The 26,863-nt window shown below is 42.6% G+C and overlaps 1 protein-coding gene across 3 annotated transcripts; it reads right to left on the reverse strand.

Annotated features, from left to right (window-relative positions):
* Positions 1-576: 576 nt before the first annotated feature.
* lin7b (lin-7 homolog B (C. elegans)) lies at positions 577-26,544 on the reverse strand. 3 transcript variants are annotated; one of them, XM_085453049.1, is made up of 6 exons: positions 26,159-26,494; positions 17,320-17,438; positions 16,516-16,587; positions 11,775-11,984; positions 9,674-9,837; positions 1,037-1,135 (listed from the first exon to the last, which is right to left on the reverse strand). In XM_085453049.1, the coding sequence occupies exons 1-6, from the start codon at positions 26,232-26,234 to the stop codon at positions 1,114-1,116; spliced, it is 663 nt and encodes a 220-aa protein (XP_085309175.1). In that variant the 5' UTR covers positions 26,235-26,494; the 3' UTR covers positions 1,037-1,113. The 3 variants fall into 3 exon arrangements, with proteins under 3 accessions (XP_085309176.1, XP_085309175.1, XP_085309174.1); XM_085453048.1 differs by having other exon boundaries at positions 1,068-1,135; positions 9,651-9,837; positions 26,159-26,544; XM_085453050.1 differs by lacking the exon at positions 9,674-9,837 and having other exon boundaries at positions 577-1,135; positions 26,159-26,544.
* Between the last annotated feature and the right edge of the window lie 319 nt (positions 26,545-26,863).

Below are 26,863 nucleotides of genomic sequence, written 5' to 3' on the forward strand. Positions count from 1 at the left end.
TCTCTTCTGCTTGTTCTCTTTTTTCTTTCTCAGCAGGTGATCCAGGTGATCGATAGATGGATTTTTTTTTCTCTGCCCGTTCTGTTGGTTTTTGTCTTTTGCCCTTCTCCCCCGTCCCTCTTCTCAGCTGTTTCTCTTTCCCTCTTTCTTTCTCCCCTTCTTTACCCCAGTCAAGTCTGTCCCGTATTCAGTAAGTGAAAATAAAATAAACAATAAAAGGTGAATCAAATGGACCATTACGGCAAGGCTGGGATGGTCAATTTGGTAAAGTAAATCCGTTGGGCATCTTTCTTTGCCTTTAGACAACAATTCTGATGCAAAAGAGCCAAACGGGACAGGCAAGAAAAAAAAAAAAAGAATTACTGTACCATGAAATCATTAAGGGTAGTAAAGGCAGCCCTGAAGAAATGAGGTTAGCAGGGATGGAAACAAGCGCTGGGAAGAAATGATCAGGTCTGTCGGCATTCCAAGAAACTGGCTCTAGATTGTGTAATTATGTGAGACTGCAAACTTGTGTTATGGGAGGATTGTGCGTGTGAGCACTACGCAGTATAAAAGAATACTAATGCAAGAATATTCATTTTACACTGACTTTAATTCATGGGAAATTTGCCAATAAATATAGAGACAAAAAATAAAATACAAAAAAATGTCAACAATTTCACAAAATGGAACAAGCCATTCACAAATGCCAACACTTAGCCTTCTATCTGGGTCTATCCTGGGAAATGTTTTTTCTGCTACCGAGGTCTACTGCAGAATGTGGACTCTAATCAGAAATGCAGTGTACTATAAAACACTTGAGAATGTGCAGTTTAGATTCTGATTAAGCTACACACCAGAGAGAATATTTGGCCGTATGTAACAGGATGCTCAGGAAGACATCACTCTGGGAAAAGAAATTTACAGGCACGTTCTGACTACAAGCTAGCTCAGATTTTTCATTTGTCTAAGAAAGTGGCACGAGGATCCTAAACTGCAGGTTTCAATGCTTCAGCTCAGGTAACAGCTGTTGGTTGACTACTTCTTTGCTTCCATCCATGGTCTTTCTTCCTGCTGGAGCAGAAGAATCGGGAGGTCTGGATGATAAATCAGATGAAGGCGTTGGGCTGGTTAGCCTCTGGATTCTAGAGATCTGTGGAAGGTGAAAGAATGCATTAACCTACATGGTGATATATGACCACAGCTACACAGTCTATCAGCCAGACCCTATTTGTTATTCAGGTTTATCTAAGCAGCTATGTTGTTGTCACAGGGTAGATCCAGGACATGTTGGAGATATTCCGGTGTGTGGGGATCAGGGATTCTGGGCATTTCTGCTTAGACTGCTGCCCCTGAAATGGAGGGATGGATCAATTTGTGCCACCTATAGTATCTTCGTCATACACCAACTGCTTACTTGATACATATGTAATTCTTTGACATGTTGCATGAGAAAAATAAGGAAAAAAGCATCCAGTAACCGATCCTTTAAGCTCCATTTGTACTTGGTATCTGGACATTCGTGTTTCAGATGGACATCGTATTTGACTATGAGCAAGCGCTGGTGACAGTAGGAACAGGAACATTTCCATTCCAACAACAAACATCCGCAGAAATGGGCTCAAGGAGAGGTAGCCATCTACTGCCACCAGTTCTCTATCACAGACTATCTCACCACTCCGTTTCCCATATGTACGGGGAATGATCCCCCTTTGTCAGGGCGTGTCGATATGACCTTAAGACTCTCCACAGCTATGGTAAATGGCCTGTATTTGTATAGCACTTTTACTAGTCCCCCCTAGGGATCCCAAAGCGCTTTACACACCCAGTCATCCATCCATTCACACACTGGTGGAGGCAGCTACAGTTGTAGCCACAGCTGCCCTGGGGCAGACTGACAGAAGCGAGGCTGCCACATTGCACCATCGGCCCTTCTGGCCATCACCAGTAGGCGGTAGGTGAAGTGTCTTGCCCAAGGACACAATGACCGAGACTAGAAGAGAGATCTGTGTGTGGCATGAAGAACGAGGAGGGCAGCTGGACCGCTGCCACAACAACAGTCTGGAAATAAAGACAATTTACAGTGCTGTGCGTGGGTTCTTTATTCTGTCACAACAGCTTTGAAGTTATTTTATTCCTCCCAGATTGTGTTATCTTTGGTAGTTTTCTAGGACATTTCCTGTCAGGATCCTGGAGCTCCTGACCCAGTGTTGTGAGTTTCTTGTGTCTCAGGGTTTTTGTGTTATGTTGCATGTTCTAAGTTGTCTTTGTTGCCTCAGTTTGTTCTATAGTCTAGTATCTTAGTTTGGGTTTCTTGTATTCTGGTTAGTTTTCTGAGTGTTTAGTAGCCGCCCTCTGTGCCTCTTTTATGTTGGTCTCTGTGTTTCTTAGTTGCTCTGTCTCCCCTAGTCAGTCTGCGTCTGTGTTACATTTCCTGTTTTACTTTGAAGGTCTGTGTCCTACGTGAATGTATTGAGTTTCGCTTCCCTTTCGTCTGGTTATGTCTGATTTCTCCCAGCTGTGCTCCCCTCCTGTGTCTCATTCCCCTCGTTATTTCCCAGTGTATTTAAGTCCTGTGTTTCTCTGAGTCAGTGTCGCGTCGTCCCTCATTGCTGTGTTACTCGCTCCCTGTGTTTTCTTGAACTTAGAGTTCCCAGTGTGGCTTTGTTTTGTATGCATCTTCCTTGCCAGCCAATAAAGCTGTGATTTTGAGTTCATCCCTCGAGTCTGAGAGCCTGCATTTTGGGTCCAACTCCTGCCTGCCACACAGCGCTTGTTGACATTTCCACTACATAAATGGGAGGAAATTATTTGGTTTTGTTGAAAGGGAGGATGTTGGAAAGGCCTGACTTGCCCAAACATATAGTGTGGGTGTGCTGGAAATGTCTCAGTCTGCAAGATCTTTGGCAGAAGTTCAACAGAGGGGTAGTGGGGAGGAGGTTGGGGGCATTGGCTGGACCATTCTGCACTAGAGCCCTGTGCAGGACGATTTTTTCAATCTGGCTGCCAGTGGCGGCTCATTTAAACCTATTATTATTAACTCGTGCTTTTTCCATCCAGATCACAAATGCATGCAGCAGTCTGTACTTTGAAAGCTTTCATCCTGCCAGTGTAAAACACACAGGTAGATGTCACTGAACAGCAGCGATGTGAAACTATGAAATACAAGAACTTTGCCACACTTCTCACAAGTCCAGCTCTTTACCTTCTTGGTTCTTAACGATGTTAAAACTTTTCCACTGGTTCACTCCAGCCTTAATTTTGTTACTAACATCAGTTGTACCCTCCATCCTGCTAGCATTCTTGGGACCCCCTGTCAATTTTTAGCCACCTGCCTCTGCCCACAGCATCAGCAACCAACCTGCTCCTGCAAGATTTGTAGCCCTTTTTCATTAGTACCTACTCAGGTCGGCTTGATGTTTTTAGGGTTTTCCACTAGGTCACAGCACATGTTACCAGGTACTTTTTTAGTACCTACTCTGCTGGGTTCCAAGCAATCCAAGGCAATCCGAAAATGTGACATCAAAAGACTGCATGGTTCCCAAGTCTGACAAAAAGCTGAGTCCAGTCCAAGTCCACATGAAGGAAACGGCTTGCCTTTCCGAGTGTTAGGTAGCTTAATCATTTCTAAAAGAAAATAAAGTGTGTTGTGTTATTTTAGCCAACATGTAATTGGTGCAGATGGGTTGTATGTGCGCTAAGTCACTGCTGACCTGCTCCCAGGCAGACACATGAAACCTCTGACAGGCTTAGTTGACCCACTCCCATCTCCCCATGCCCACATTCTTCCACTTCTAGCCAAACATTACTGGTATGTCTCCTGCCTGCCCAGTTCCACAAGCTGCACAGATGTAAACAACCCTCAGAGAAGTGGGATCAATGAGTTGGGAGAAGTCATGGGGTTGTTGCCATGTCTCAGTTAAGCTGGGAAAGTCTAACTTACGGTTGGTGAGGAGATGCTGGATTAGATGGTTGTTGCTCATAAGTGTCTGAATGTTTAATAGATTAACAAAGACAGTGGTGTTATCACATGTGGCAGACCGATTGGATAACACACTGAGGTCATTACCCTGACTGGTATTGCATTTTGCAAAACAATGTGGGACTCTGTAGTTTTCTCTGGTCCCCTCCCCAATCAGACCAGGAGTGACATGTTTAGCCGCATGTTCTCCTTAAATTGCTGGCTGTCTGAGTGGTGTCCCAGAAACGATGTGGGCTTCATAGATAATTGGCAAACCTTCTGGAGGAAACCTGGTCTTGTTAGGAGAGACGGCATCCATCCCACTTTGGATGGAGCAGCTCTCATTTCTAGAAATATGGACAAATTTATTAAACCCCCCAAAATATGACTATCCAGAGTTGGGACCAGGAAGCAGAGTTGCAGTCTTACACGCCTCTCTGCAGCTTCTCTCCTCCTGCTACCCCCCCAAAAACCCATCTCCATAGAGACTGTGTCAGCTCCCAAACAGACAAAAAACAAACTAAAAACCAGCAACAAACAACTTAAACATAAACAATTTGCAAAGCCAGAACATCTTACTATTCATCACTGATTGAAGAAAATAAGAACAACCCCAGGTTTCTCTTCAGCTCTGTAGCCAGGCTGACAAACGGTCAGAGCTCTGTTGAGCCAACCATCCCTTTAACGTTAACTAGTAATGACTTCATGAACTTCTTCACAAATAACATTTTTATCATTAGAGAAAAAATTACCAGTAATCATCCCACAGATGTAATATTATCTACAGCTACTCTTAGTACCATTGATGTTAAGTTAGACTCTTTTTCTCCAATTGATCTTTCTGAGTTAACTTCAATAATTACTTCCTCCAAACCATCAACGTGTCTTTTAGACCCCATTCCTACAAAACTGCTCAAAGAAGTCCTGCCATTAATTAATGCTTCGATCTTAAATATGATCAACCTATCTCTAATGATCGGCTATGTACCACAGGCCTTCAAGCTGGCTGTAGTTAAACCTTTACTCAAAAAGCATCTCTAGACCCAGCAGTCTTAGCTAATTATAGGCCAATCTCCAACCTTCCTTTATATCAAACATCCTTGAAAGAGTAGTTGTCAAACAGCTAACAGATCATCTGCAGAGGAATGGCTTATTTGAAGAGTTTCAGTCAGGTTTCAGAGCTCATCATAGGGGTGCTCGATTATGGCAAAAATGATAATCACGATTATTTTCACTGAAATTGAGATCTCGATTATTTGACGATAGAGCAGGGCGATATGGCCAAAAATATTTATCACGATATATATTTGAAAATTTGCGATAACGATATAACTGACGATATAATTGATGCGAGACAAAATACAACTCCACAACATTACTAGCGCAAAAAGACAACCTTCCATTTATTTTCACGTAAACAAGAAGCTGGTTTTTATGTACACTAAAGCTTTATAAAAAATTTATCAGTGCAAATGCAAATTCCTTGCTGAAAGTTTAACCCAAAGGCATTTCCAGTAGAAATTGGCTGACATATCCTGAGCATAACCATGTATAATATCCACTGAAGTTAAAAAGAGGTGCTTTGCAACATTAAACTGCAGTGTGCAGTACGCATTTTTCGGACCATAAGGTGCACGGGATTATAAGGCACATTAAGCGAAACAAAGCAGTCAGATAAATCAAACTTTATTAAACTCATTCTTCTTGCTTCCTCCACTTCTGTACCATTGATTCATTAATGTTGAATTCTCTGGCAGCTGATCTATTCCCATGTTGTTGCAGTATATTAATGACTAACCTCGTATTGTGGATGGATTATCTCAGTTGTTCTCCTGACTGAAGTTTGGTCCGTTTACAGCATCCTGCCATGCGATTGCATTTGTCTCTAACCATGAAGAACCTTCACGTTAACTTTTATAAGTGGAAAAATGTTAGTGTTCGTCCTCCAGCTTCACTGTTATGTTATGCTAACATAGCTGTGTCGCTAGCGATCACGTAGCACATCATTATATACCAGCTAGCCCAACTTCAGTAACCCTACAAACGTCACCACTGTTTAGTTTCCTGTCTTCATTTATGTTGGAAGTGATAGCAGAGCTGTACGTTTGAATTTTTTCAGAAATCTCTCAGTCAGAACATGCGCTATATCATGTTTAGGTAACTAGCGAAACTAGCGAGCTACTTCCGCTAGCTTCCTGCTAACTTCTAACTCCGTTAAATGTAATAACTTTTGTTTTCATGGATGCCTGGAAGTTAAACTTTATAGTTACACCTGGTAAAGCAGCAATGCTGATCGTTTTATTAAAGATGAAATCATTTAGACAGTTTTCAACTCTCAGTGATGCTGCAGTGTTGTTTGACCTGAAGTCAAATATACAGAGTTTGGGACCCAGATTACTCCCAGATTTAAGAGCATCTTAGTCCGACAAATACGACAATAACAACGGCCGCTTGCATGTTCTGCAAAAAAATGTGCTTTGTTGTGTATCTGACGGACAAACACCAAACCAGTTCCACATCATGGAAGTTGCACCATTTTTACAAACCAATTCTGGTTCCTCAACAATCGGCCATGTGCGTATGAAAACAAAGGCACTGCGCATGCGCGTTTTACTCCCATTCTATCGCGATATTTCATTTTCCTATCGTTGCCTAACATTATACCGGTATTACCGTGAACGGTATAATATGGCCCAGCCCTATTTGACGATATTTATTTAACCCTTTAAGACCTACCATAGAACCAAGTCCGCCAGAGCTTATATTATTTTTTTACATGTTGTAGTGCCATTTGTGGGAGCATTTCAAGTTGCTATACAACTGTTATAGCCCATATTTTAATAATATGTATGCATTAAGTCCATAGTAATTACATTAATTGCAAAAAAGTGCAATAAACTACAAAAAAAATTGAAAATCGTTTTTGTTTTTTGTTTTTTTACATATATTTCTACTTGGAGAAATTTATGAGGCTTATCCCTCAAAACTTTAAATACAAAAAAGTTGCAAAAAGTAGTTTACAACAACAGGAAATTTATTTTGAGTGTCTTCATAGTTTTATTTTGGAGATACAGCAATTTTTATACACTGCAGGAAAAACAAAAAAACAATCCTATGATGCAATTTTGCAAAGAAAACAGCATCAAAATAAACTATTTCCAGCAGTGCAATTCGAGTTCTAAGCATCCCAGCAACTATTCAGAAAAGTATAGAGTCAAACATGACTTATAAAAACACCAGTATAGGCTTTTAAGGCCTACAAGTAAAAAACTACATTTTCCGCGAAAATGACGTCACTTCCGGTTTCGGGCAGGAAATGCGATAGTTCGCGTTGACGTCTTTTTCAATGTGGGAAGTGTTAAGAACAGCTGATGGATCGGCAAAGCGTGTTTCTGGAGTATTATGTTTTTGTTCCTGCAAGTGCTTTTTATGCGATTTTTGCAAAGCTTCATGTGGAAGGAAACTGTGACCGAGGACAAGCTGATGGCATAAGATGTAAGTACAACTCCTCCGGTTTCATATGCAAAACAAATATTGCGCTAGCTTACGCGGTTCCGGTTCTACAGGGATTTAAAAATAGTTACACAAAACGGAGCGTGCTGCTCTGACCGTCTTTAAAGGGTTAACAATAACAATGTATTGAATAATGACTTTAAAAAATAATATAAAATAGTGCAAATACTGATAACAGTGCAAATGTTTGCAATATAAGAAATAAATGAGAAATGTAAACATCTATGTTTAGTGAACTTTGCAGTGTTGCTCTGTGGTGCAGCTATGACACCGTAGCAAAGTTTACACACTGTGTCTACTTGATCCACGTCTGACTGAACCCATAATGTTTCCACACCACTGAAGTTTTTTTACCTCTTTTCAACCAACGGCAGTCACTCTCCTCTCCAAATAACTTCTGCTTAGCTTTCCGAGCTTCCCTCGGGTCCTCTTAATTGTTGTGACGTGTGTTGGAAATGGAGAGCGGAACGCTTGATTTACCACACGGAGCAGCGCGAGAGTAAAGCATGAGGGAGGGGCTAATAATCAGCTCAGTCATTTTTAATGATCGTTGAAAGCCCAGATCGTAATCGTGATTAAAATTCGATTAATTGAGCAGCCCTAGCTCATCACAGCACAGAAACAGCTTTAGTGAAGGTTACAAATGATCTTCTTATGGCCTCTGACAGTGGACTCATCTCTGTGCTTGTCCTGCTAGACCTCAGTGCAGCGTTCGATACTGTCGACCATAATATCCTATTAGAGCAATTAGAACATGCTGTAGGTATTACAGGTACTGTGCTGCAGTGGTTTGTATCATATCTATCTAATAGACTCCAGTTTGTTCATGGAAATGGAGAGTCCTCTTCACACACTGAGGTTAATTATGGAGTTCCACAGGGTTCAGTGCTAGGACCAATTCTGTTTACATTATACATGCTTCCCTTAGGCAGCATCATTAGAAGACATAGCATACATTTACACTGCTATGCAGATGACACCCAGCTCTATCTGTCCATGAAGCCAGATAACACACACCAATGAGTTAAACTGCAGGAATGTCTTAAAGACATAAAGACCTGGATGGCCGTTAACTTTCTGCTTCTTAATTCAGATAAAACTGAGGTTATTGTACTCGGCCCTGAAAATCTTAGAAATATGGTATCTAAGCAGATTCTTACTCTGGATGGCATTACCTTGGCCTCCAGTAACACTGTGAGGAACCTTGGAGTCATTTTTGACCAGGACATGTCCTTCAACGCACATATTAAACAAATATGTAAGACTGCTTTCTTCCATTTGTGCAACATCTCTAAAGTTAGAAATATCCTGTCTCAGAGTGACGCTGAAAAACTAGTTCATGCATTTATTACTTCCAGGCTGGACGACTGTAATTCATTATTATCAGGAAGTCCTAAAAACTCGCTGAAAAGCCTTCAGCTAATCCAAAATGCTACAGCAAGAGTCCTGACAGGGACTAGAAAGAGAGAGCAGATTTCTCCTGTTTTGGCTTCCTGTTAAATCCAGAATTCAAAATCCTGCTCCTCACATACAAGGTCTTAAATAATCAGGCCCATCTTATCTTAATGACCTTGTAGTACCATATCACCCTATTAGAGCACTTCGCTCTTGCTCTGCAGGCCTACTTGGATTCCCATGATGCACTGGGTGTTTCTTCTTCACTCACTATGTGTTAACAGACCTCTCTGCATTGAATCATATCTGTTATTAACCTCTGTCTCTCTTCCATAGCATGTCTTTATCCTGTCTTCCTTCTCTCACCCCAACCAATCACAGCAGATGGCCCCGCCCCTCCCTGAGCCTGGTTTCTTCCTGTTAAAAGGGAGTTTTTCCTTCCCACTGTCGCCAAAGTGCTGCTCATAGGGGGTCATATGATTGTTGGGTTTTTTGCTGTATTATTGTCTTCATGTTATTGTGATTTGTCGCTGTTTAAATAAAAGTCCACTGAATTAAATTCAATCTCATATGCATCTAATTTTAAACATTTGAGATGTATTTTGTGTTCTGTGAATAAAATCTAAGAGTTTATTAGATGCGCAAATTATCTCTTTTATTTACACTGGTGGTGTATTGTGTAAACACAGAAAAACTGCCCACTGTCCTTGACAATGGTCAGCTGACTAGTTGCCACACTCAGGATAACAGCAGTGTGTATCCAAACATATGATTATATGTATGGGTGCACACCACATACAAACATGCTGACTGCAGACTAACGAGTAGCTGGTGTGCTGCTGTCGTCTCCGGGCGCTCCTTATCTTCTCAAAGCGAGCCTCCATTTCCTCCAGCACCTTCGGGGTGTAGCGGACCACCAACTTGACTGATCCCTGTGCAGCCTTCAGCAGCTCAACAGCCTTTTCATGGTGCTCACCTTCAACACTCTGCATGAAGACCAACACAAAGCAAAAGTCTGACATGCTACAAGAAGCCGTTTCTTCCGACTACGTTTACTCTTTACCCATAAAGTGAACGTCTGATGACCTCCCCTCTACCCTTAAGTGGTTTGACAGCGACTGGAATAGGTTGTGGGTTTTTCCGAGGGTTGCCCTGGTAAGCTGTACACACAGAGATCACCCTCATTAACTTCTGATGCACACCCACTCATTTTGTTCTGGAAGGGGACAGAAGCTGCTCCGTTCAGAAGAGAGAAACAAGAATGACTTCTTATCAACACTTTCCAGGAGTGAAAGGACAGTGCTAACCTGTTTCAGCTATGACGATGCACTGACATGCACTTCTACAGTATTCCTTCATTTTAGAGAGATGGATACACTCTCATGTTTTCACATCTCTTGTCACGTATGGCTAGAGTACCTCTCCAACCTCCCAGTGATGTGGGCAGGCAGCCAGTTCTACCTCTCAGGGTGCCAGTAACCTGTTCTTATGGTTACATCTGAGTCATATTAAAGTGACTGATGGAGGATCTTTAACACCTTCACTATCAATGTTGGATAAGGTGAGTGAACGAGATAGAGATTATAGGTTAAGAGCAGTCTTTTAAGTTGCTCCACTGCATTTAGGAATAATTTAAAGCTGTTGCACAGATCCTCTACATCAGGGGTGCTCAATACGTCGATCGCGATCGACCAGTCGATCGCAAAGGTAATATTGGTAGATCGCATGGCATTAAAAAAAATAGATGCCAGCCTATCATCCATCCCGTCACTTGATTGATACAGGGAAGCCAGTCAGATGACAGCAGATTTTTTCTGACGCTTAGGTCGCTGCGCATGCGCAAACAGCGGCGCGAAGCGTAGTAAAACTGACAAGCTAGTCAGCGAGTTAACTCCAATTTTTAGCTCTCGGTTTTTTCTCTTAAACCTGGCCGTCAGCAGCTACTGTCCGGACTATGCATCCCTGGCTGATTCAATTCAGTGCAAGTCATCAGAGTAAACTCAGGTAATGACAAAAAATTTACATAGTTAATTGTGTTGTGAAATATTGGATATTGCGGTTATGCATGTATATACATTGTAGATATAAAGAATCCTCAATATATTTATAAATAAGTATATGTTTTGGATTTTTGTAGTGGGTAGATCATTTTGACTTGGTCATTTTATAAGTAGCTCACATGCGGAAAAAGTGTGAGCACCCCTGCTCTACATCTTTCTCAGCATGTCAGCATAACAAACACTGCACCATCCACACCTTTAGGAACTCAGGGTGAACCTCATCCACCCCAGAGGCCCAGCCACCACGGAGGTGTTTAACCACCTCAGTGATGGACGAGTCGTCTCTCCTGTCCCCAGCCTTTGCTTCTACAGGAGACGCATCAGTGGGCTTAAGGAGGTCCTCAGAGTATTGAGTCTGTCGTCCCATTGTCCCAGTGGGAACAACAGTGAGATCTGGAGGGACCTGACAGGAGGAATGGCCCCCGAACCCCACCCAACACACTTTGCACCTGACCCCTGCAACACCTTATCCAGGCCAACAGGTAGGCTAAACGAATCAATTAGTATCAAACAGTATCAATTATTTATATCAATTATAATATACTGATGCTGTATATTTATGTAGATGTTCTACTGAACATACATAAAGTACAAAATGAACTAGAAATGATAATAAATGTGACTGTTGATGCGCCTGACCTAAAAACAAAGTGTAAATGTGCCGTATATGAAGAAATGTTCTTGTGTTATTTTTGGATTTACAAATTCTACAGACAATGGTTTTAAATGGGGTCTTGAAACTGGATAAATACTTGTAGTTAACACTTTTAAAATAATTCCAGGATTCAGTGACTGCTTCTGGTCTTCACGCTGTGTGCACCTCTCCTCAGCAGGTTGTAAGTGGGCTTCTGTGATCCTCTTACCACACCATTGACAGAAAGTAGCTGGTCTCCTCTCTTCAGCCCACCTTGGCGGTCAGCCACTCCTCCAGGGATGACTCTTGAGATATAGATGGGAGAGTTTTGCTCTTTTCCACCCATGATGTTAAAGCCCAGTCCCTCTTCTGTCTTGGGCAGTTCTACCACCCTTGGGTGGGCGTGCCCCTCACTGGCTGCAAAGGCTGCCACTGTGGCCTAATCAGAGAGGAAACCACATGATGAGCAAAACAACAAGTTCTATTTCACATCACATCTCCAGTTACCTCTATTTGTTACACAAAACAGAGGATCTGACAGTACACAGGTGGGAGGACAAACATATGCTGCATTCAAAGGATGCAATACAAAACAAGCTATTTTCCCACAGTGGTAGTGTTAAATGTGGGCCTGTTTATAGACAATCTGAGTAACTCATAAAGTCCACAGCATGTCTTTATCCTGTCTTCCTTCTCTCACCCCAACCAATCACAGCAGATGGCCCCGCCCCTCCCTGAGCCTGGTTCTGCTGGAGGTTTCTTCCTGTTAAAAGGGAGTTTTTCCTTCCCACTGTCACCAAAGTGCTTGCTCATAGGGGGTCATATGATTGTTGGGTTTTTCTCTGTATCTATAGGGTCGACCTTACAGTATAAAGCACCTTGAGGCAACTATTTTTGTGATTTGGCTCTATAGACATAAAACCGAATAGAACTGAATTATATACATAATTTTAATAAAAATGCATAAATAGTAGGGCTGCACGATTAATCGTTAGAAAATCGCGATCTCAATTCATACTTATGTGCGATCTCATTTCCAAATGACAACGATTTACAAAAAAAAAAGAAGACGACGACGATTGTACCGCATTTTGATCCGGGACGTAATCTGCACGGAAACAAGCGCTCACTCTTCCTGCTCAACAAATGACAAGGACGGAGCCTTATACCACGTGATACAGAAGCTGGCTGCTAAAATTGACTGTGTGCACGTTAGCATGTGCTACTTCCGGTGCAGAAACTCCTGTGGGGAGCTTTGTTTCCGGTGTCCTATTCACGCCTTGTTTACGGTCCAAAACAAGTTAAGCAAATGAATGAATCAAGCAGCGATTTACATTTCTATAGATGTCTCGGGCATTTACCCAATATATCTGTAAATGATGTTTGTGTAAAGTTGGTCAGAAGGTTCCTTTGTGAGTGCGCATGCGCCATTAGCGTGCTGCCTGCTGTAACCCCTAATTTCCCTCGGGATGAATAAAGTATTCTGATTCTGATTCTGATGTTCATCGACTTGTCGATATTTTCCCCGCGCCTCAGAACAAAAGAGAAAATGGATTCAAATGTTATATTTCTCAGCTGTCCCTCGTTTATCGCGGGTGTTATGTTCTAAAAATAACCAGCGAGAGGTGAAATCAAGGAGCCAATTTTATTTTTTGACAGTGCAAAACGTTTCGTGGACATCGTGGACATACAGTACTGCACTTCAGAGTCACACTGCCAGCGATCGATGCAGCGATTCTGTACTGTACAGGAGAGACGTCACGGAGATCGTCTGCAGCGATCAGGACACAATGTGACATAAAAAAACGTGCAAACTTGCACTAAAAAAATCTGTGAAACAGCGAGGTGAAAGGTGAACGTTATAGCGAGGGACCGCTGTAATTTTGAAGGTAAGTCACAACATACCCTTCATAAATAATAATGTATAGAAACCGTTACCAGCAATCATTCATTTTTTGTGTGGCTTTTTTCACGGTTTGTTAACATGCTGTGTAGGTGTGTACTTGACTAGCTGATATCAACATAACAGGGAAACATCTGGTTTGACTATTGTTCACCTGTAGTTTGAATGCTGAACATTTGCCTGTTTAAATCATAAGACCCGTCACTATACAAAGATGTGATTCTGCATGTGGACGATGTGTCGTCTGCTGCAGTGATGCAGTTCTGCTTGTGTTGAGCGATGTAAACAACTGATCGATCTAAACGCTTTAAACGTCAAAATTGATCATTAGATTTTTTATGACACAGCAGCGGTGAGCGTTCCCACCTTCTGCTCTTTGTAACTTAACGCCATCTTTCCGTTTTCGAGTTTTGGACATGATTTTGGAGGATATCTTCACAGTAGCGATTGACCGCAAAGTAAAGCTACCGGAAATGTACAACCCCACATCCGGTCTCAAACCAGGAAGTTAGCATTTTCTCATGCACAGGGTCAATTAGCAGGGAAAAAACAACGGAGAGCACGTCAGGGATGACGAGAAAGTGACTGGAGAAAATCCGTCCCGGTCAACGACCCAAACATCAATAACGGAACCTTATACAGCGCTTCCCTATACCCGTCGAACTCGCGCAGGCACAAAGAAATTACGGAGGCTATCACTTATCACCTGACCAAAGATATGGCTCCCATCAACACTGTGCAAAACGAGGGATTTAGGAAAATGATCAACACCCTAGACAAACGCTACACAGTGCCAACTATTTTTCTATTGTTGCACTACCTGCTCTATACACGCATCGTCGAGCAACGGTGGAGACGGAATTTCAAGCAGTACATTTTCGGCAACGACAAAATGTGAGACATTTGTTGTTTTTATGTTTATTTATTGTTTTTATGTTCAGTCTCAACTGTTACGAAGTTGATGTGCAGTTAATAAGTGCAATAAATATTTATATTGGAAAAGAAAATCGTGAGAAAATCGTGATCTCAATTCTAAGCCAAAAAATTGTGATTCTCATTTTATGCTAAATCGTGCAGCCCTAATAAATAGATCAAATATACTAAAATAAATAATGAAAAACAAACAGCACAAAAAGGAGCCTATCCGGTTGTTCAGTCTGACGTCACTAGCCGTGTCTGGGCCTAAACTCCGCTGCAGGTCCATATATCAAACGATCACTATGGCATTACTGAGAGTTGAAAAACTGTCTAAAGTCTTTCATCTTTAATAAAATGATCAGCGTTCTGCTCTACCAGGTGTAACAACTGAGTTTAACATCCAGGCATCCATGAAAACGGAATTTATGACATTTAACAGAGTTAGAAGTTAGCAGGGAGTTAGCTCGCTAGCTTCTATCTAAATACAATATAGCATGTCCTGACTGCGGGGTTTTGGAAACAAATTAAAACGTACAGCTCTGCTATCACTTCCAGCATAAATGAAGACAGAAAACTAAACAGCAGTGACGTTTGTAGGGTTACTGAAGTTGGGCTAGCTGGTATATAATGATGTGCTACGTGACTGCTAGCGACACAGCTATGTTAGCATAATATAAACAAGCTAACTTTTTTTCCACTCGATAAAAGTTAACGTGAGTGTTCTCGGTGGTCAGGAACAAATGTAATCGCATGGCAGGATGCTGTAAAAGGACCAAACTTCAGCCAGGAGAACAACTGAGATAATCCATCCACAATACGAGGTTAGTCATTCATATACTGCTGCATGGGCTGGGCTGTAGTTACATCCTAAGGTTTTAAAAACTGAGCTTAAATAAATGATTAGTGGTAATAAAAGCCGAGGGAGGTCAACAGTGATCACTGACTGTTTTAGGAGCTTTTTGAGATCAAATAGAAGAAAATACAAAACATTAAACATGTTAACAACACAAAAGCCATATTAAACGCAGACTACTTTAGACCCGGAAGTAGGATTCGTCACGTCATCACTTAACAATCGGATAGAGAGCATGTGTGGTAGAAATGCAAATATGTTTCTAACAATAGTAAATTCTGATTGCAAAAGCTGCCAGAAAAGAGGAAAGGAAAGGGAAACAAAGGAAGAAAAAACCCAGACAGAGAGAGTAAGGACACAAAACATGAAGTTGCTCAGCATTTCAAACTGCTGAAAGTAGACGTCAGGAAGAGCACACTGTGGAGCCGGCTAACCAGCCGAGCATTCGTCCTCACATGGCACCGTGACAGGCTTTTAGAGGTCAAAGGCTTAAGGAGACAAAGATATCCGTCAGAGGCAAACTCTGGAAGGATGTCAGGTGGTATTCTTCAGTGCAAATTCATGTATTAAACGCTGCATTCATCTGTAGCATTTCAAGATTCCCTTCAACTATGCATCCTACTGTTTCAGTGGGAGATGCACGATCACTACATCTTCACTTGTTTTGAGCAAAAACAAATTCCACACTCTGCCACTCTGGTGCAAACCTTTCATTTATGGGGTGGCTGTGGCTCAGGCGGTGGAGCAGATCAGCCACTGACTGGAAGGTTGCTGGTTCGATCCCTGGCTTCCCCTAGTCTACATGCCAAATATCCTTGGGCAAGATACTAACCCCAAGTTGCTCACCAATGCATCCATCGGAGTGTGGATGTAGATTAGTTTGCACTTAAGTATAGAAGGAAGTGCTTGTGTGACTGGGTGAATGAGGCCTGTTGTATAGCTGTGAGTAGAAAAGCGCTGTATAAGAATCAGTCCATTTATGACAGAGGTCACCATATTCCAGCACTGCAGGAGTGCTGCACTGTTAATCCCATTTAACTGTACTACTTTTGTTAAAACATATTTATCAGTTTAACAAATGCATACTGCACTGTTCTCAGTATCTCAGTGTCTGCTCAGTACAGTTAAATATTCCAATGTGTAGTCAGATTTTTCCCACTTTGACTAAAGATGCCACTACAGTGTGTGTAGTGGCATTAGCAGAGCGTCGTAGTCTAAGAACTACAACACTGCTGTGGTTTGCAATCACAAACAGCCCAAATCTCTAACATAAAGCTGCTTTGTCATTTGTAATACCTTGGCTGTTGCCTGTGCTCGCACCTCTGGTCCTCCAACAATGTCTAGAGTGTCATAGAGCTGCTCATAAACCTAAGGACAACAAAGCAGAACAAAGGTGGCTCAGACTGGAGTGTAATGGGGATGTAGCATCACACAGTGCAGTAGATACACAGACAATGGATAACACTGCAAACATCCATGATAAATTCTATTATTAGCTAAATATAAGAAACTGCACCATGTGCTTTCAGTCAGTCTTTGATAACAGCTTCAAGGCTCACACTTATTTACTTTCTGTTATCTTCTTTACTATTTAGTTATTCATTAAGTCATTAGTTGTTACAGTCATTAGTTATCTAACTTAACTTTTTAAATGCAAGTGTTGCCAAGAACGCCAGCGTGGTGGCTGGTTGCTCGTTCAGCATCAGATTTTAGTAAATGGCCTCAAACTTAAAGTGTAGTTTTCACTGATTGGAGGCTAAATATGTGGCTGCAGCTCAGGAGGCAGAGCAGCTCATGTACTAATCTCTACTGAAGGCTGTACGGCCAGTGTGCTGAGGCCCAGGTCAGAGTCCAATCCACGGTCTTTACTGCGTATCGTCCATCTCCACTGCGCCACCATTCAATAAAGACAAAAATGTCCAAAAAGAAAGGAAGAAAGTGCACATGTTCTCACATGGGTCATTTAAAAAAGTCTGAGATGATTAAATGAAAAGAGTTGCTTTTAAACAGACTGTGAGGACGTGACAATGCTCACTTTATGCACCGGACATTAGGAAAACGATTATTAAACATTCTTTTAAAAGGGCCGTGGCACTTTACCTCTCTGATGGCAGCGCAGAATTTGCTCTGTAGGACTCTCTGCAGGGCCTGCAGTTTGGGAGGAGGCAGCTCACCAGTCCGCTGCAGCCGGTCCAGCAGCTCGATCACCCTGCATACATCTAACCCACAACACACACAAGCCAGGATTAACAACACAGCAACACAACACTGTCTGTGGACACTACAGACCCTCCCACAGTCACAGGATGCATTTCCATGAGGTGAGTGGGAACATTTCTCCAAGTGGTGAAGACGGCCGCATGAAGGCATCTACTGCCTTTCTATCCATCCCCAAAGGTTCTCAGTTGGATTTGGATCAGGGGAACACACAGGATGGTCCAACAGGGTGATGTTATTGTCCTAGAAGAAGTCTCTTGTCCTGCAGCATTGTGTACTGTAGCATTGTCCTGTTGATAAACCCAGTGGTTACCACACAGACGAGGGCCCTCAGTCATGAGGGACGCTCTCTGCAACATCTGGACACAGCCAGCAGCTGTTTGACGCCCCTGCACCTCCTGAAGCTCCACTGAAGGAAAAAGCACCCCAGGCCATGATGGCGGGAGACTACCTGACAGAAAAGGACAATGAATCCACATTCGGCCTTTTAAAGGCCATGATCCCACCAAGAGGAAGGATCATGGCTAAACTGGAAACGTGGACCCTCCTGGGGTGATTACCAACACGATGTTAAACCCTCTGAAGCTCTACTGGAAAATGTGAATATGGAGCATTTTGGACGAGGCCTGAAGCATGAAGAGTTGGTACATGGCACCAGGCCCTGGCATGATTCACACCTACTGTAACACAGGTGGCAAAGGCACACACATTCTCTACTTAAGTACACAAACTAGTGTACGGGGAAAAGAATTACAAATCACTACACTTTCTTTTGAGCGCTCCAGTAGCTACATGCTGCTGCTGCTCTGAGTTTTACTGCTCTTTGTGGACTTACACGACCGAACTGAACAAGACGTACGCAGATGTTTGACAGTACACTGCTCATGCTGTTTTTATACTAGATGATATAAAGTTAGCATGAAGGTGGAATGAATCTCACCATCATCAGCTTAACTAATCCCTGCTACACTTGATGTAACCTAACTCTGACCATAAGCACCACAGGTACTGTGCACCCGTCACACGCTGTTCTTTAGTGTAGAGCCATCACAGTACAGCAAGCTAACCTGTTCATCCTGCAAGCAACACTTAAATAACAGCCTATTTTGCTTCTCAGCAGATTTCTCCATATGAACAGACACATCACATGTATAAACCTAATTTAAAAACACAAGGACTCACATGTAAGCTTTACATTTCCCATTTATCAAATACCAATTCAATTTTATTTATGCAGTACCAAATCACAACAGCAGGGGACGGGGCCTGATTATTTAAGACCTTGTATGTGAGGAGCAGGATTTTGAATTCTGGATTTAACAGGAAGCCAAAACAGGAGAAATCTGTTCTCTCTTTCTAGTCCCTGTCAGGACTCTTGCTGCAGCATTTTGGATTAGCTGAAGGCTTGTCAGGGAGTTTTTAGGACTTCCTGATAATAATGAATTACAGTCGTCCAGCCTGGAAGTAATAAATGCATGAACTAGTTTTTCAGCGTCACTCTGAGATTACTTATTTACTTATTACTTTTTAAAAACATGATACCTAATCTGAATACGTAATAAAGCGACAGACCTTTCAGCCCAACTCTATTTTTCTGCATAATCATCATATCAAATTGAATCAAATGGAAAAGTCTCTTTTTAAAAATTGTTTTATTAGTTTTAATCTTTTAACTTCATGCACATTGCATCAAGCAAAAATTTAATTATATGTTACAGTCTTTCACATGAAGAAATTTACCATTTAAACTAGAGCTGGGCGATATGAGATTTTTTCATATCACGATATGTTTTTTTCATTTCAGGCGATAACGATATCTATCACGATATCAGCCAAATAACTATATTTGTAAGATTTAAATGTGCCGTTGCTCACAAGTGAAATGTGAAATAATCAGCAGCTTGTTTTGATTTAAATATTTATTTCCCATAATAAGTTCAACAGGGTAGATGTACTTAAGGAACATGAGACTTTTTCAGATAGATAAAGGCAAATATTGCAAACTACACAAAAGGCAGCCGCTAAAGCGTTTAAGTTTCAAAATAGAACAAACGAAACAGACTAAACTGTCAATTCCACTTAGAAACAAAATATTAATTCTAAAAATAAATCTTAGTTTGTTTTACAGAAGAACAGACAAAACTGACTAACTTTTGTCAATATCAAATAAACTGAGAACTAAAAGGAAATTCTCAATCTCTCCTTGTTGTATAGCTGAGCTTTTCAAACAGTTTTAACAGTTACTTTAGTCTGACAAAAGCCGAATGACGAATTAGCGCTTCCAGTCAGAGACTGAGGCTACGTCCACACGTACACGGGTATTTTTGAAAACGGAGATTTTCCGTTTTCGTTTTAAAAAATAATCCCGTCCACACATAAAGGCAGAAATGAAGGAAAACGCTGCTATGAACATGCCAAAGCAGCAGGTGGCGCTAGATTCCTAACCGTGCAGAAATGTTGGCCAATCAGAAGTCTAGAAGCCTCGGTGGGAAAAAGTAAACAAAGCTGGGGCATAGAAGCAGAACCGAGTCGTATGTGTGGAGGGACAGTAACTGTGTGTATATGTAAGCATTTAAACACTGCAGAGAGTAGAATTAACAGTAACAGTATTGTAGAAATTCATTTCACCGAAACAATAACGTGGCGCACAGTGTGACGCATGCACCGGTTTATTGTATTTCCAGACTTGCTTTCGGCACATTTACAGTGCACGCTACTGTTTTTTGTCAGACTTGAAATAGCCGAAATACCTTCACACTACGGAACTTCTATGGCTCTTCCGTTCGACAATCTCTCCGGCGTTGCAACCATCATCTGTTTTCTCTTCGGTCACGCTCGGTTGATTTTTCTAGTCGGCACACTCATTTCCTCCATTACCCGCTGGCTGCTTCCCAAACAAACACACGTGCGGCTTGGCACTTGTGCTGTACGTAACAAGTCACGCGACGTGACGCTGCGGCTGTGATTGGTTCGGCTCTGCGCTACTTAATTTGGATTGGCTGACCTTTTTTTTTTTTTTTTTTTTTAAGAGGACAAGAGCGGCGAGGTCTATCGCGATAGTTTAATTTCTCTATCGAGTAAAAGTTATATCGCGATACATATTGTTATCGTTCTATCGCCCAGCTCTAATTTAAACCTATGTTCTGCATATTCCAGCATATGAAATAAAATAATGTTTTGTGTTTACACTCTTTCAAATAGATGCAAGTAAAACTCAGCAAATAAATGAATAAAATCAAAGATTCAGCAGCTCTTAAATCTATTGTCACCTGTTTAGCAGGAGTGGGGCGGATCCCTTAGTAATCTTTTACTTTACTCGTCACTTGAAAAAAGTAATCGGATTACAGTAACGTGTCACTGCCCATCTCTGCTCAGCATAACATGGAAGCGCCTGTCAGGCAACATAGTGGCTAAGATGAACAGACAGAAGGCTCAATACATGAGCAGGCCACAGAGAGGAATCGGCAGGAATACCAGAGGCGCAACGCATCAACCAATGGTAGACGGAGCAGTTTCCAGAGCCCTGGGAGCTTGAGGGTCCTGCACAGCATCTCTGTTGTTCCTAGGACTGCGCTCTTCTGGACAGAGATCCAGAACCTCTCTGCACTGAATCACACTTGTTATTAATCTCTGTCTCTCTTCCACAGCATGTCTTTATCCCGTCTTCCTTCTCTCACCCCAACCGGTCACGGCAGATGGCGCCTCTCCCTGAGTCTGGTTCTGCCAGAGGTTTCTTCCTGTTTCCTTCCTGTTGAAAGGGAGTTTAAAGGGGTGAGATTTCATCACCCCCACCCGAGATTGGGTACTTCGCCCCAAGTGTGATGGAAGAAGGATTGTTGAGTGCACTGATCCTGAAAAATAGGATCATGGTAAAGCTTGAAACCTGGATCTTCTGTAGATGGTTAATCAAGACTACATGAAGTACCCTCAGAAGATCTACTAGACGATGTGAACAGGGTCCAGTAACCATCACAGTGACATATATCAAAGACAGGGTCTCCAGTATAAAGTATTGGACAGCACCAGAACCTGACATGGATCACGCCTGCTGTCTGAAGAAGCTGACTGCACTCCATGAGCGTCTGGCAGCACAGATGAACCAGAGAGAAATCCGGAATGGCTAACCAAAGGCCAGACAGTCCTGATCCTCAAGGACCCCCAGGAGGGACCGGTCCCCTCCAACTACCGACCAATAACCTGCCTCAGCACCACGTGGAAGCTCCTGTCAGGCGTCATAGTGGCTAAGATGAACAGCAGCTACTGGTAGATCGAGCAGTTAGCTGAGACTACAAGACCAGTCTGACCAACCTGTGCACTGCCTGGATTGATTACAAAGAGACCTATGACTCGATGCCCCACACCTGGATCCTGGAATGCCTAGAAGAGCCTTCATCAGGAACTCAATGGGGATGTGACAGACAGCACAGAGGCACTAATCATGGCAGCACAAGAACAAGCTCTGAGCACAAGATCCATAGAGGCTGGGGTCTATCACACCAGGCAAGACCCCAGGTGCAGACTGTGTAAAGATGCCCCAGAGACAATCCAGCACATAACAGCAGGGTGCAAGATGCTAGCAGGCAAGGCATACATGGAACGCCATAACCAAGTGGCCGGCATAGTGTACAGGAACATCTGTGCCGAGTATAACCTGGAAGTCCCGAGGTCAAAATGGGAGACGCCCCCAAGGGTGGTGGAGAATGACCGAGCTAAGATCCTGTGGGACTTCCAGATACAGACGGACAAAATGGTGGTGGCTAACCAACCGGACATAGTGGTGGTAGACAAACAGAAGAAGACGGCCGTAGTGATCGATGTAGCGGTGCCGAATGACAGCAATATCAGGAAGAAGGAACACGAGAAGCTGGAGAAATACCAAGGGCTCAGAGAAGAGCTCGAGAGGATGTGGAGGGTGAAGGTAACGGTGGTCCCCGTGGTAATCGGAGCACTCGGTGCGGTGACTCCCAAGCTAGGCGAGTGGCTCCAGCAGATCCCGGGAACAACATCGGAGATCTCTGTCCAGAAGAGCGCAGTCCTGGGAACAGCTAAGATACTGCGCAGGACCCTCAAGCTCCCAGGCCTCTGGTAGAGGACCCGAGCTTGAAGGATAAACCGCCCACAGGGGCGAGAGGGGGATTAAAGAAAAAAAAATTGCTGGAGCCACTCACCTAGTGCTCCGATGAGGGGTTTATGTATATGTACGTGTGTATACATATATATATATATATATATATATATATATATATATATATATATATATATATATATATATATATATATATGTGTATATATATATATATATATATATATATATATATATATATATATATATATATATATATATATGGTTTTAATAGTAGGGTGATCATTGGCAGTCTTCACAGAAGAAGTAGTTCTGAAAGAAATCATAAATTCTTTGACCATTCTTATAAATAAGGGGGAAAGAGGTCTGCAAAATGTGTTTATGTTACCTCCTGTCTCTTTCACTAACGAGGCCCTCACCCCGTCAGCTCCAGAATAATAACCACTCAGATAATATTGTAAATATAAAATAAAAAGACTAACATGAGGAGCCTATAGTCTATAGCGCTCCTCTCGGCAAAGCAAATATTTTTGACACAACCAAGTAGTCAGACGATGATTCTACTTCTTAAAACTATTGGACAGGTCAGGTATAAAAACCAAAACAAAACGTTTAGCAGCTTCACTGCACTGTGTTTGCACACGGGACTGAAGAAGATAACAGAGGAATTATACCTTTAATTAAATATTAATTAAGGATCCAAGCACCCATTTCACACCTTGACTCATGTAATGAAGCACATGATAGTGGGTCACCCACTGGGATAGATACCTGGGGCTGTCCACCCAGTCTTAGAACCAGTGTTGGGACTAACGCGTTATTAAGTAACGCGTTACAGTAACTACGTTATTATTGTGGTAACGAGCACGGTAACTAGTTATTATGCCAAAACCAGGAACGCGTTACTCGTTACTGGGATTTAGATAGGGTCGTTACTCGTTACTTCGTGTGGTGGCTATCGCGGAGCTTCCACAGATTCAGTAACATTAGCAAGTGGTGGAGGCCAGCATGTGGATGAAGGAAAGGGGACGCAGAAGGAAAAGAGACCCGAGGCGGCCGCCGGTCCAAGTGTGAACTGAACTTCAGGTAAGAAGTTCTGACCTGCAGTCTCTCTGGGTCAGATATGAACCAAGTTTAGGTGGAGTTTATTTTCGTTATTCTGACTTTTTCCGTACTGCGTGCTAGCTAGCATGACGGAGTTTCTATACAGCTGGGTGGGTGCTATGATGTTAACGATGTTAAACTTTATTTTGTTCATAAGTTATTAGAGTTGCCAACCGTCCCGTCTGGTATTCAGAGAAAATATTACGCGTTTCTTATTGAGGTGAAAAGGAACAGTTTATCCCGTAATTCAGCTGCAATGAAAAAGGCACAAAGCTGGAGTTATTCTGTGTCTTTGCTGCACAGCTGCCTCTTCTCCTTTCATCCTCCCCCCTCCCTCTCCTGTTTCTACTTCAATCATGAAACTGATCAATGATCAGCTGATCGGCTCTCTTGTTTGTTTATCGCCCACTTTGCGCCGAAAGAGGAAACCAGCGGATGTCGCGCTAAACAACAGCAGCACATTTAAGCTTGATCAGCTGTTGTTAGAATTTATTTAATATTAATTTCTAGTATCAGCTGATGTTTGCTGGAGCCACAGCTGCAAAAAAGCTGCAGGTCATGATATCGTTTGGTTATCTGGTGAGAGGGAAACATGAAGATGAAACCAGGAGATGTCCTTACTGAATCATCAGAGTTGAACAGGTGATGGAGAAACAGGTTTACCTTTTAGGTGACATGAATGAGTTGAAGTTATGAACTGTTTCTGAGAGACAAATAACCCCAGGATCCTTTTCTAAGCAGCTGACAGCTGGTAACTGTGCAGGGGCAGATCTAGCAAAGTGTGGCCAGGGGGGCATGTAGGGCATTAACAGGGAAAGGGGGGCACAAAGAAATACTTTTCTTTCTTATTCTCATTTAAAATGTCTCGCTTTTAAAAAATAATTATCTGAATCTTACAACAAACGATTGATAGATTGATACATATATACCATCAAAACAGTGAACATCACTGTCACAGCAGTGTTTGTTTTCATTCAAAGGCTTTATGATTTTTGCTATAATGGCGGCCAGTCTCTAGTCAAAATGCCCGGGATGATTTTTCTGTCCCAGTCCAGCCCTGTATGCAGCTCATCTGCAGTCTGGTGTTGCCTACATCTTCCTATTCAGAAGGCAGAATTTCCGAGTTCTGAGTACAATCGAAAGCACCACGACTGCAGTTTTTGTGTTGGATGTAAAAGGCGCGCATGACGCTGTGACGTAGGCTAGAATCATGGCGGCGGTCAACAACGGTCCAGGCGTGGGATTTCTCTCGTGGAAATATGCACATTATCTTTTCCTTTCTATTGGTAGGTGGCACAGTGCACTTGTGGCAAGTAAGCAAGCTAGAAGACTGGCAAAGTTATGGAAGAAACACATTAACAAGAGAATTCTGAGTAAAACCAAAGTTACTTTCCCTAGTAACTAGTTACTTTGAAAGTAACGAGTAACTTGAAGTAACTGAGTTACTTTTGAGAGAAGTAACTAGTAATGTAACTAAGTTACTATTTTAAAGTAACTTACCCAACACTGCTTAGAACTGACAAAGCTTCTCAGATGAGACGTCTTCAAGAAACTTAAAGAAGTCCAGTTACATTTTTCCCCAAGCTCCTTAGACTACCGTGACCTGGATGACTGAGAACCTACACAGATATGATGTTAAGCTGCTTTAATGATTCCAAAACCAATTTTGATGAGTATTTGGAATATCTGTCCTATCTGTCCAGTTTTCTTCACTTGAGGTTAAGTTGAAGACGTTACTCCATCCTCTTTGTGTGGATATACCAGTAGCACTTGCAGCAAAACATCCCCAGAGCACGATGTCACCACCATGATCCACAGCATATGTGTATACAGGTATATGTAGCACAGACTGTACAGTATCCCACACACTTTTGATGCTTCATCCATGGCTGTTTGATCAGTTTTACCAGTGTGAACCTGTGTATTATATTGAAAACATGGGCTAATTTATTTATCTTTGACACTACAACAGGTCATCCCACTAAGGAGGGTTGCTTTTGAAGGTGGTGTTGTAATTAAAGAGTTTAAAAAACTGAACGTGTCTGCGAGCAGCGTTCACAGTAACTGAGAGGTAGGCGTGGCACTGGGGACCGAGCCCCCCTAAAGGTTACGTCCTAGTCACCCCTGCTGCGCACATCATCTAAACTGTGTCGTGGTTAAATTATTAACTTGTGTCGTTAGGGTCTGTGTGCATTAACAGACGTCGAACACGATCCTCCTCACCGACTGGATCATGCGCTGATGGATACTCAGCATTTTAGGCCCAACCAAGCTCCATACCGCTAAAGACGCAGGAGATGGGGCCGTAAAACCCAAAGAAGCCGACCACAGCAAACAAACGTGTCAGTGTAGGAGCGGAGGCGGGGCCCAGGGACGTGTACATCGGTACCTTTGTATGCATCAGACAAGCCAACGATCATCGTTTCGCCTTTGTTGTGGAATCAGACTGCGAGCACGTCTCCCACACACACTGCATCTGCTAGCTACGTTACCTCTCTCCAGGGTTAGGGTTAGCTACCCTGCTAGCTACGTTACCTCTCTCCAGGCACAGCGGTTCTGTCATGGCCGCCATGTCTGCTTCTTTAGCCGGGTGGTAGTACGAGGACATCATCGCGGACTCGGTGCACACTGATCCAACGAACACCTCGTATGGCCGATTAATGTTGTTCACAGCAGTGCGTGGCCCATCGTTGCCCACGGCCTGCTTAGCATCGTGAGTGGAGCTTCGAGACTACAACCTGACGCAGCAGCTCTCCTCCAGCTGCGGCTTCAGTGCGCGAAGCAGCGATGTCATCTACGCAGGACTCATGTGCTCCACGCACTGACACAACAAAGGACATCCCTCACACACTTGCAGTATCTGATGGGCGTTTTTAATATTTATCACCCAGCTGAAAGGCTGATAGAGCACTGCTACATGTGCTCTGGATATCCTGTAACTGGCCTTGTTGGTCTGGGGTGACAGGTTTGTAAGAACTGATCGGAGACTACGAAATAAAACATTTGGCACAGACTCATGGACAAAGGATGCAAAGTGAATGGCATGAAACTTTCTGGCTTTAAGTCACATCTTTATTAAAATGTCCTTGCAAATATTACCAACAGCAGGAGATTAATAAAAAGGAATAAACAGAAGAGCTCATAACTGCCACAACACTACATCTTCAACCTGACAGGATGCTCATCGGGACACATTTACCAAAGTCACGTGGCTGCTAGATCTGGAAATTAAAACGGCTA

The sequence above is a fragment of the Copadichromis virginalis genome, linkage group LG4 (genome assembly GCF_057382275.1).
Source record: "Copadichromis virginalis isolate Kocher_CV1m ecotype Utaka linkage group LG4, C_Virginalis_male_GT1.1, whole genome shotgun sequence".
NCBI classification, from domain to species: Eukaryota; Metazoa; Chordata; class Actinopteri; order Cichliformes; family Cichlidae; genus Copadichromis; species Copadichromis virginalis.

Bases quoted from the DNA above. Each gene is read 5' to 3' on its own strand.
- lin7b (XM_085453048.1), bottom strand. From the start codon at position 26,234: ATGATGTCCTCGTACTACCACCCGGCTAAAGAAGCAGACATGGCGGCC. The intron at 11,985-16,515 runs GTATTACAAATG...CTCTCTGATTAG, and splicing joins GAGCACAGGCAACAGCCAAG to GCCACAGTGGCAGCCTTTGC. The intron at 9,838-11,774 runs GTAAGAGGATCA...GTCTTCATGCAG, and splicing joins TACTTTCTGTCAATGGTGTG to AGTGTTGAAGGTGAGCACCA.